Source organism: Penaeus chinensis, chromosome 20 (assembly GCF_019202785.1).
Source record: "Penaeus chinensis breed Huanghai No. 1 chromosome 20, ASM1920278v2, whole genome shotgun sequence".
NCBI lineage: Eukaryota > Metazoa > Arthropoda > Malacostraca > Decapoda > Penaeidae > Penaeus > Penaeus chinensis.
In genome coordinates this window covers 9,070,164-9,082,663 of record NC_061838.1, presented here as the reverse complement: position 1 = coordinate 9,082,663, position 12,500 = coordinate 9,070,164, and the positions used below count along the sequence as shown (strand labels likewise).

At 34.4% G+C, this 12,500-nt stretch overlaps 1 protein-coding gene across 3 annotated transcripts in view; it reads right to left on the bottom strand.

Moving 5' to 3' along the window:
* Window positions 1-5,255: 5,255 nt before the first annotated feature.
* The window catches only part of LOC125035800 (testis-expressed protein 2-like), a 23,459-nt gene continuing 16,214 nt past the window's right edge, over window positions 5,256-12,500 (bottom strand). For all 3 annotated transcript variants that reach the window (XM_047628015.1, XM_047628016.1, XM_047628014.1), the window contains 4 exons: window positions 12,105-12,294; window positions 11,775-11,925; window positions 10,560-10,739; window positions 5,256-10,203 (listed from right to left, as the gene is read on the bottom strand). In XM_047628015.1, the coding sequence (XP_047483971.1) occupies window positions 9,217-10,203; window positions 10,560-10,739; window positions 11,775-11,925; window positions 12,105-12,294 (1,508 nt within the window). In that variant the 3' untranslated portion in view covers window positions 5,256-9,216. The remainder of the gene's footprint in view (window positions 10,204-10,559; window positions 10,740-11,774; window positions 11,926-12,104; window positions 12,295-12,500) is intronic.

The window sequence follows — 12,500 nt, the reverse complement described above, 5'->3', positions numbered from 1 at the left end:
CAATATTATTTTCCTTTATTACTATAATCATTATCATTCTACTTGTTACGATATCAGTTCTGCTATTTAATACTACTGTAATCTTTATGATATTTATCGGGAATCTTATTGATCAGTATCACGTATTTTGTTAATTTCGTCGTCCGTATCTTTTTTTTTTTTTTTTTTTTTTTTTTTTGCTTCATCACTACATAATTTTGCTGTCATTAATATCCTCACATATGGTTACGGTTGTTACTAATAATCCCACAGATAAAATTCCCATTCTTTCGAGTTCAAGGAACTGAACGTTTTTGTTTTGCTGTTTACTTACACATTTTTTTCCTGAATAATAGGTAAAGTGTGGTAAAAAAAAAAAAAAAAAAAAAAAAAAAAAAAAAAAAAAAAAAAAAACAAGGCACCATAGATAATCAATTTCGATTATATAGTCTCACACACGAACTCATAAATCCACAAGCAAGCGCATTTTTTTTTTTTTTTTGGGTTTCCGATATTATATATATATATTTTTAGAAATCTTGCTTGCACTGTGAACATTGGTGTTTGAAGTTTTAATTAATCTTTCTTCCCATTTTGTTCATGAGCAGATGAGAGGCATTTGCATTTTATTCTGCATAGTTATAGAATTACTTAAGACAGCTCAGAATCGCGATTGTATTTACGTTTTAATCTTTCTCTCTCTCTCTCTCTCTCTCTCTCTCTCTCTCTCTCTCTCTCTCTCTCTCTCTCTCTCTCTCTCTCTCTCAAAATATCGCAATAGGATAATATGACACTTTTCTTACTTACACTTTATTAATGTTAAGCCGACGAGATTTGATTACACTTAAGAGTGATTAAGGCCGGAGATGTGGGACTGGGACGTGGTACTGTGCGAGGTGGCACTGGGGGAAACGGGGTCAGTGGGCATCGAGTAGTTCAATTCTGCAAGGCTGATGGCATGAGGGATATTGGATTCTGGGAAGCACAGTGACGACGTGAGGATGTACAGTGATTGTGGTAATTGATGTGAAACGGGTGACTCTCATAAGTAATGTGGTATGTGTGACTACTGTAACTGATTTGGTACTTTACAGGTAATTGTAGCAATTGGTATGATTCAAATGATTTTGGTAACTACACGTGACTGCAATAACTGATGTAGTACATGTGACTCAAGGAAATGCCTTGGTATTGAAAAGTATGAAGACATTAGGGATTTGCCAATGATACCATCGAAGTGATATTGAGATAATGATATTTTGTGGTATGGGCATTGGAAGTGGTTTGGGAGGGTGTTGGGATGTTGATATTACAAGTAGAGGTACTGGGAGGGCACTCAGTGGTTAGACAGTCAGTACAGGTAACTGATATAATGCATTGTTGACACTACAGTATAATTATGCATATAATCTCATTCTGTTTACACTGCTGGCTGAAAGGTCCATGGTCTTATGCAAATGTAATGGTTTACAAGTAAATCAGTATCCTGGTGTAACCTAGCAGTTAAATATGGTTCATGCATATTTAACGTGTCTGGATCTGTAGAGATTAAAAAAACAAAAAACAAAAAAATACATGTAAAAGTGTTGAACCTTATGATTCTTCTAAGTCGTCTACTCATGCATTGTCCTAGAGCAGCAGTTGCCAACATTTTCCAAAGTACAGCCAATGTGAACAAGTCCAAATTCTTAGGGCCCATCATACATGCCAGCACTCAAAAGTTGCAATAATCTCTACTAAAGGTTAATTGTACAGTACAATCAGAATATGCAGTGGACCTGTTAACCAGTGACGTTTTGGCCTCCATGCCTAAAATGCACCCACATGCTGCCAAGATAAAGTAAAGTAGGTTGTTTGTTATTCTTATACTGGCTACTTTGAAAATTAGTAAATATTGGTGGCCTGTATGAAGGGGAACTACTGTCCTAAAGGATGTGAAGGTAAAAAACATCATGCTAAAAAACATGTTTGAGCATGTTTTCAATTCACATAGTGGTTTTAAATCCCATTATTAGTCTACCGAGGTCTTTTAATTAAAGTAAGAAGTATACGGGTATCACGAGCATGTTGGAAACTTCAATCCAGCTTTTGTTTAAACCTTATATCAATAAGTTTATAGTGTTGAGGAATGCAGAGAAAATTTCAGCATAATTGAAGTACAAGAGGAAAAGATTAGGAGGAACCCAAACAGTAATATTTGGTATACTAAATAAAGGTTCAAAATAGGTGTAACGATAGAGAAGAAAGATAATATTAAAATTAAGCAATTTTTTCATTATAGTACTGTTACAGCAACAGCTGCTTCTCCAGTCTCTCTAAGTGGAATCATGAGAAGGAATGCAGTTAATATCCAGACAAAATATAGTGACATTTATTACACAAACTACATGCTGATTCAAAAATATAATGTCAATATGGTAAATGAAATTATAGGAATAAAGTATGAAATAAATTTTAATGGAAGGAGATAAAAAAATAAATGTACTGAATACATTTTAGTTAAACTATAATACTACCATCTTGAGATGATTAAAAACAAGAAGAAAAAAAGAAAAAAGGAGAATCTATTCAATTTGTCTTACTGAACTGGCCATGTGCATTTTTTATAGATGGATAAGTGTAAGGTAGGTTTAGTTTTGTGTATAGGAAAACAAAGGCTTTAAAAAGTCTGGAAATGCAGGGAGCAAAAGCAGGTGTGTTTTCTACAAGAGGAGCAACATATGAGGTAGTGATGGGGACATATGATATAAGAGTGTATTCCTTTAGGCTTAGAAGAATTTTCATGTTTGCCTCATTTGAGAACTAGACGGCAAATCAAGTATCCTATTCGACAAACAATACCAATTAGCTCTTGGTTATAAACATGTTACCCAAAATTAATGTGGAATGGGAACAAGAGTAATGTTAAACAATGCTGATATTACTTTCTCATAAATTATTACCTAAAAGAGACACTTATTTTCAACATGAGACAGTTCATAATGGAAAAGCACCTAATGTACATAATCACACATGATGCAGAAAAAATTGCATATATGCACCAAAATTAATACCCTGTGCAAATAGTGTAGAGACTAGAGACAATATTAAGTAAATGCAGTGCAACTCCTTCAAGCCAACATATCTAGTACTGCATCATTGATAATGTTTATAAATAGTTATTCATCCTGCAAAATCTACTCTCTAGAATGAGAAATGATATACACAAGTACAACTCTTTCAAAGCATATTACAGTATTATTCAAACAAAAAAAAAAAAAAAAAAAAATAATAATAATGAGTCATGCATAGTATTTTATCCTTAAATGAACCGAAGACAGTTTTAAACAGCTGTTGTTCCTTTGTACATGAAATAATAAGTCTCTCTCAGTGACAATATCCAAAGAAAAATAAATTAAAGTTGACTTTCTCATCCTTAATAAAGTGTATAAAGAGTTATGAGGCACAAATTTTCTAATTCTATGCCATGTCCTCGAAGAGAATTACAGAAACATTAGTGTGGTCAATTCTGTGCTCACTGAGTAGGAAGTCAAAGATTAGTTGTTGGTCTGTAATGACTAAGACAGAGAAGAGTGGATTTGAGATAACTTAAGGAAATACTACAAATTAGGGAATTATTTTTTTTTACACAGTGGATAAATTTCCATACATACTCATGTATGTAAAGGCAGACACACAAATTTGCACAAGCAGATACACTAAAGTATACATGCATAAATATAATCATACGTCCATGTATAAGTAATGTACACTTACTCCCACAATGCCAAACACACCCACCCACATCAATATCCATCTTAATAAAACACGGACAAAAACAGACAGACAGAGACAGACAAAGTCAGACAGATACACAAATGCACCCCCCCCCCCCCCACACACACACACACCCACCCACACCCACACCCACACACACCCACACCCACACACACCCACACCCACACACCCACACACCCACACTCTTGTGTACTGCATACCCATTGTTTAAAATCCTGCAGAAAATGAGAACCAAATGTTAGCACCATTACATCAACGTGTGTGCGCATCTCATGTTTCAAGCAATACAAGGACTTTTTTTTATCAATGAGATATCACATTCTGCCTTAGATTTTCCTGAACTTTAATGGGAAGCCAATCATTCTACAATATATATGGTTACACAAAAATCATACGCAATTATGATCCAAAGACAAAATAAAAATCTGCCTTGCCAACAAAATGATTATCAAAAGATTTTGAAAGTAATTATTTTCATAATAAACTTTTTTACTGAAAATCTATAAAGTGTCCTTGTACACAAACACACACACACAAAAAAAAGAAAGAAAGAAAAAAAAAAAAAAAAAAAAATGAAAATGAATATGCAAAATAATATCTCTTTGGATGCATAAGTTTATGGCATAGACTTAATTAGAAATGGGGCTTCATGCCACTGTGTGTAATTAGATCTCAAAGCAAATATTTTTTTTTATTGTGAGGCAAATCTACAAAAGATAAAAAAGGAAGAAAATTCTTGACTTTTTCCTTATATTTTTGTACTAGATTACAGCACAATCAGAATTATCTCTTGAGATGCTAAATAAACCATGATTTTCTTAGTTCAATTATTCATGAAAAAAAAAAAAAAAAAAAAAAAAAAAAAAAAAAAAAAAAAAAAAATTGACCTTCCACAAGAAGATAACACAGCTGAAGAAGAGAAAAAGAAAGATAGAAAATGAGAAAAAAGAAAAAGAAAAAAAAAGCCACCATTTCCTATATTTTCAGAGGATGGGTAGTTACTTTCTGAAATTATCACATTTCATGGAACAAAAAATCTTACTTCTTGGTTTAAGATAATTTCACTATCAATAACAAGAGTGTATCTGCTTCTTTTATGAAGGTGGTGGCAAAGCTCAGTGGAAGAGAGCGGACTTTCCAATTGCAAAGGTCCCTGTTTCATTCCCATCTAGTCTCTGCCAGTAAGCAAGTGCTGGCATCCGCTAGTCAGGGCAGGAAGGAACCAACCACCCTACATCATCAATGAGTGGCTTAGCACATATTCCTTACAGAAAGAATAGCCTTAGATTCATCACCTTAACAAAAACTAGGACTGATCAATTATATACTTTTGCATTTAAAAGTGCCACAAGAAATAATAAAGAAACAAGAACTGGGTCATACCCACTGTTGTGTCCTATAAAAGAGGTGTACATATGAAATTATTTAAGAAGAAGCTGAAAAGAGGGAAAAGTTATCAAATAAATGATAATACAATGGACATTAAATCAGGATGCAAATTAAATTTTGTAAACATTTAATATCCTTTTCATAGTTTCTTTGTTCAATACACATAAAATTACCATTTATTTGTATATAATTAAACATATTAAAAAATATATATCAATAGAAACAACAAAATTGTGAAAAAAAGTAAAAACACTGGACTTCTACAAGTCAATGTACATGTCCTGTATATACTTGGTTTACTTATGATATGTTTTCACACTGCTCAAACAAAGTTAGTAATTAATCACATAATTATTATAATAGCCGGACATTTCCCAAATCATTACAGGCTTTAACCTCTTCTTTTTGCTAAAACAAAAAAAAGAAGAGATCCTTTCCAACACTTTTCCTTGATACCAAAAAACATCTTGTAAAAATAAAAGAAATGAACTTAATTATCAAAGAAAAACTAAACGTATGGTCATTCTAAGCTGTGATCCCTTATTCAAGAAACATTATCTTGCACCCTGAAGTGTGGAGTCAAAAGTACACAAAAGTTTTATAATCAGCAGACCCATGCAATAGCATCTATTGTGCTACAACTAAGTTTAACACACCATCAAATCGGAAAAATCAATAATGATGAAATCATAACTAATGAAACTGTTACTTCCTGAATGTGCCTTTGCATTCATCTTTAAACACCATATAAAGTGCAGTACTAAAGTTAGTTACAACTTACTCATTTTACAGGTACAAAAACTGTCATCTACAAAAAGTTTATAAAATTACAAAAAAGGAATTCCAATACAAATAAAACACCACTTATATCTTAGAGAATGATTATCTATCTACATCATGGGAGTGTATCACAGAGATGAAGTAGTCAAGTGAAAAAAAGTTACACAAGCAATCTACAAATTAAGACTGGTAGATGCTCCTATATTTCAATAGAAAAACAAAAAAAAAATTAATTGGTAATGCTTTTAAGCAATTCTAGCAAAAGGAACAGTGCCTTTGCCAAAATAAAAATGTGATTGTTTTAATATGATTACAAGTGGGGGAAAAACATGTCATATGTTTAACATCACAGAAAACCATGATTTACAAGATAAATGCATTTGTTCATTTGACAAAGGGCACTATTCTATTGATGAAAAACACCTACTCTGCTGTTTAAAAGAAAAAGGGAATAATCCATTACTGTAACTAAAATAATGTTAAAATAAGTAACACTCTGCTGTCATATTTTATGGACTTTTGAAAAAAATAAAAGAAAAATGGACTTAACACAGCATTTACCCGACATAATTAGACAGCAAAAGAGAATCTTTAAAACAATAACTTCTCAACTAATTTCTAGTAAATTGCAAAATTAAAAAAGAAGTTCTACAAACCAACTGCCTCATGAGGTAAGTCCTTAATCATTCTTAAAATTGTACAATGTATACTGAAGATTGATAGACAAAATATAACAAGCAATAGTTTATAAAATGTCACTAAGAATCACCCATGAAAAAAGCTCTTTCACATCCAGATATGTGAGAATCTTTTTCTTCAAATATCTGTATATATATCTATTAATCTACAGAATGAATAATAACTAGATGGTTCCACTTGGAGATGCCTCACCATCATTCTGATGAGAACAATTCAACCTATTGCAATTACTATGCAAAATTTGAGATTGACAATTATCACAGGCCAAAAAAACAAAGGTATATTGAAATGAACATTAAAAAATAAATTCTGTTTCATCCCTTTACATTCCAGCTTTCTGATAACAATAGATATCATCACTGAATATTAGAAATATACCTTTTATCATACTGGAATCTAAAAATTGATAATAAAAAAAAATTGTAAAGAATTCTCCAAGTGTCAGTTATAGAAGGTGAAGATGAGGAGTAAGGTAGAGGAGTAAGATAGAGGAAAGGAAGAGGGAAAGGGGGCTTATGGTAGAGGGGAGAGGCAAACCCAGCAACCACCTGTATCAGTGAATTTTAAATCACAGCAAAGTTCCTTTCTGAGAGTTACTCACAGGACTAATTAAGTGATACAAATGCATTACAAGTTTCCACTGTCACCCCTTGCACTTGGGCCAATTAGCAATACAGTAATTTAGCCACAAAATCTGTGTCTGACGTTACGACAACCAATGCTCTGTATTGCACTTTTTTCTGACCTCTTGTCAGATCTGGAGTTTGCCATAATACCATGACAAACCCTCAAATTCTCCTTCAATATTTTTCTGGATAGTTTATCTATTATACAAACTATGCCTGAATATTCTTTTTTACCCTACTGAAAATATAGGCTTTGGAAATATATCAACAAATGAAATTACTGTGCCTATATTTCGTAACTATATAGCTTTGAATTTTACATTACCTTACATTCACAAAATCCAATGTTTCAGATCTGATTTGTAAATATCTCAATAGAGTGCAAGCCTGACATATAACTATTATCCAAACACCCACAACCATTCAACGCAAAAATTTGTACCCTACTATTACATTCACACTGAAGCACATTTGCATAAACACACATGTATAAAATGCAAATATGCCAGCACACAAATACAATTGACTATATGGTGTCTTTGGAATACATCCACTATTTCTGGCCTAAAGGCGTAAAATAGGGGTTAGAAGGCTTATATCTTAATGGATTTTTGAAAATGTATAAAACTAAATATTTCTTTTCTGAATATCGGATAAATAATAATAATAATAATAATAATAATAATAAAAAAATAATAATAATAAAGCCACAAAAATCATAGAAGTACTTCTATTTTTTAACATAAGAATGATACCATCTATCTAGTGCACACAACACATATATATATATATACTAGCTAACACTGATAAACATCTTATGACTGAAAAAATATTTTGCAATTTTACGAGAAAAATTAAATACACATTCTGGTAGCTTCTTTTTACTAAAGCTTCATAGTTGTCCACTGCAAAAATAAGATCTATTTCTCTTTACCTTATGGCCCTTCCTTTCACAACACCAAAAGCAGATTATAATGCAATATGACTCAACCTGAAGGGTTATACAGCACACAGATATATATATTATATTTAACATAAGCATTTTTTTTTGTATGTATTCTTCCAGACAGTTGCAACTACTGGGTAAAGAGAGTCCTGTGTGAGCACATGACAGGAATTTCTTACCCTCTCTTTAAAAAATATCAAAGGACACTGCTCTGCCTTTGTGATCCACCTACGAAAGTTTACCCTAAAACCTTGGGCTTTGCACCGTGATAACTTGGTTTCCAGCAGCACCAGACTTCAAGTTAGGAAGCTTAGATGATTTACACTTTCTGAACTTGAATGAAAGTCTATGGTTGCTGAAAGAGAACAAATTTTAAAATTTCAAGCCACATTTAAATGTGCAATTTTCTTTCATAACTTAGGGGGGGGGGGGGGGGATTCAGAATGGAACATTCTCTAATTCAATGTGTATGACCTGCTGTAAGCCACAGCACTCTATGAAAAAATAACTTCTTGTAAGTAAAACATCAAGAAATTATTCTCCCATTCTCATAAAGGTAACTTTCAGTGAATGGTTCTTCTCAAAAGCATGTTTTACAGATTACCATTACCTTCCTAACCCTTGTATATGACTATTGTGTTCTTTGGTAGAATATATATAACACATAACTGATACTAAAACCCTATTCACATTAATATCAGTCTATGCTGGTAGATTAATTCTGTCTATCAGTTCAAGAACTAAATTAATCAAACCTTTTCAGAGATGAATAGGCCTAAAACATACATTCCTATCATCACAAATGTTCATATTCCAGTTTGTGCTTCAAAAATGCAGAATATTGGAACTGGATGACTATTCTACTATAATGGTCTTGCATGATCATAAACAGCATGTACAAAAAGACTCATTTCTCTATGGGCTTACTGTACCTGTGATTACATGCCACACCTACTAAGAACACTAGAAGTGAATCCATACTGTCAAACTTGCTCACATTTGACCAACTACTATGAGTTCTTAGTGTGGAGACGGAGTAAATTTGACTGTGGGTGTGACTATTCCTGAAGTAGACACTGACGAGGTGGGAAATGACGGTGCAGACACATCTGAAGTATTTAGAAGTATGTGAGGTGACTCCCAAGGTGGTCTGGGTTGTTGATGTTGGCCAGGTATTAGAGGTGACATGATTGGAATAACCAAATCATCCATGTTTGGGAGTACAAACACTTTCTCAAACACAATCCTCAGTTGTTTTTGAATGAATTCTACAAGGAATGGTAGATTGAGCATTCTGTCCCCTAGTCTTGGTCGAGCAACCATCACGAGCTCTGGAACTCCCCGAAATCCATACCAAAGCCGGTCTGCAGGGGGAGGGGGTATATTTAATGCCAGAGTGCCAGCTAAACGGCGAACCTCAACACTCAACTCTATTCTTGTGTTGCTTACACCTTGCAGAGCCCTTTGCAACAATCGCCACTCTGCTGCCTGCTGGAAATACCTCGAACCAGCTACAGAATCAACTAGTTTTAACAGTCGTCGAGAAGTTGGTCCACTACCCCCTACAGGAAGTCCTGCTTCAGCTGCTAAACCTTCCTCCTCATACTCTTCTTCACTAGAAGATTCTACACTATCATCTGTGTCTGTGTCAAAGTGGACATTGCGAAGAAGGCGTTCGGAAGACTGTGAACGTGTGTACACTCTTGGGCCTGCATGAGGCACTGGCTCTGCTGGGCTCGGAGGAGATGAGGTGTTTGGCAAGTTGGTTCCTATTCCAGTACTACGTTTAAGTTTCATAAGGTCCAGTTTGGTCTCTAAGCTCATGGTAAAATTCCCAGAATATTCAACATTCAGATCAACCCAGAGTCCTCTCGCATCCACTTGGGGACTTCCAACAGCATTCAGTTGAGGCGTGGCTGATCCCATGTTTACTCCACACACTACAATCTCCCCCACAAAATATGGAATGTGGAGCTTGCTCAGTTTACGCTGCACACGTTCTTGTACCTAAAAAAGGAGAGCTTTGGGTCAAAACCCTAAAGATCAGATATAGAGTCTTTAATCATCTTTGAATTAAGGAGACAAAGAGTCATAAAACATCTTTATTTTATCAAAAATACCATAATCTCAAATTTATGTACATTGTTCAAGAATAAAATAATTAAAAAGATATATTTATCGCGATCACATGTAGCTACCAATGTAACTTGTATTCCAAAGTTAGTTTCCTGCTCATACTGCAATCATTAGATCTTCTGTAAGCTATGTTGGTATGTGTAATATAATCTAGCCTAGTTGATTTATACGTAAAAAATTAGAAAACAACAACAAATCCAAACAAACTCAACACATCACCCCTTTACCTTATTGGCCCAGTATGGATTTCGTAAAAAGTCATAGAGCAGTCGCCCGACCAAAGCATTAATCCATGCCACATTTGCAGGGCCTGGAGTCCCATCAGATGTCATACCCCCAGGCTGGTACAAAAGGCGCGCCATGTAACGTTCAAAGCTCAGGTCAGGCGGGGTTGAGGCACCAGAATCCTGGAGAAATCAGATTAAGTGTGGGTGTGAGACTAGACGGCTGCCATTTGTCATGCAAGTCCAGTAAGTGACCTTGACTGAGTCAAAAGTGAGGAAGGAGGAAAGAAGGAAAACATGAGGGAAAAATAATGAGAGCAGGAGGAGGAGGAGGAATGATATTGGGATAATAAAGAAAAGGAAGTTGAGAAGACTGAGCTAAAGAAAAAAAGAAAAAGAAAAGAGGGAGAAGGAAGAGAAGTGGAATACAGGAAAGAGGAAGAAAAATCTAAATCAAGCCATTCCTACAATTTATAGTTTTGAATAAAAGTCATGGATATGCTTTCCTTATTTACAAAAAAGAGCATTTACTATATAGCACATGATGCAGTGTAAGAGACAAAACATCAATTCAGTATTCAACACAAATTTTAGACAACTTCACAACATAGTACACATTCAGAGTAAAAGACACTCTTTATCATTTAGCCCTTCTTGCAAACTGAAATTCAAGAATCCATCTCTGTCTTCTTTAGTCCTCCTCTTTGTCTACTATTCTTAGCATTTTAAATTTATCTCTTCATTCCCCCTCACTCTTCCTTTTTCATCATTTCAGATATTCTCTTACCACAACTACTGTGTGTTAACAGAGTTTCTGAAATGCCCTGAGCAATAATGGTAGTTTCAGTAGAACTATATAAGAAAAATTAGTGTTTTTATCATGGTAGGAAGAGAAAGGAAAGACATGAAGAGGAAGGATAGATAATTGGAAGGAAAAGTAAAAGGGTTGCAAGCCCTGTCTTCAAATAATTCCACAATTAGTAAGTGAATTCAATCACACACTATTCAATAATACAACAAAGATGAAAGTTCCATAGACAAAGAGATAACTATTTACCAAGAAGATAAGAGCTAAAACCCTGCATTGAGTAATGACCTGCTTGCTATGATGCAATCCAAACTCATGCTAGATGAAGAGAGCCCTGTGCTCATTCCTCTTCTACAAGCATATACACCAGACAATACTATATACACAAATGATGCAAAATTCCTGTTTACCATCTGCAACTGATCTCTGGCTGGCTCAAAAGGAGATTCTGGAATTCCTTCAAGTGAAATAGTATCCCCAATATCCTGAGGAGGAGGTTTATGACTTGGAGATGACTGGGCCTTCACATACAGTTCGGAGCCAGCTACAAGGCGGCGGAACCTACCAGAAAGCACAGAAACCAAGGACATGTAATTACACATTTTTTTCATCTCTAAAATATCTTATCAATATTATCACTTATAATCCTAAATCTTAAATTATGTGTCACAACAAATAAAACAAAGAAAAAGAGAGAGAGAGAGAAAGAGAGAGAGAGAGAGAGAGAAAAAAAAAGTTACCAGTCATCCTTTTCCCGATCACATCGGGCAAAGAGGTAGAGTGACTTTTCCTGACACATGTCCTGGGTCACTTCCTCAAATGATGCCATGTCCAGTGAGGAGGTCATCAGGTCATCTTCCCCAGACGATTTGTTATTATCAAGACTCCAGTTGCCTTCACCACTTTCAGAACTGCCTTGACGTCCTAAAACTGTAAAATAGATGTTGTATCAAGTGGGGATTGTTAGGGATTACAAGATCAAATAGTTCAGATTTTTTTCTAAACATTTGAAACAAATCAAACAATGTATATGCATACATACAGACACACACATATGAATAGACATATATGTATTTTCTCATTATCTCCTTTGCAGTTTTATGTTTTTTATTGTTTTCATCAGTTACTAATTTCTG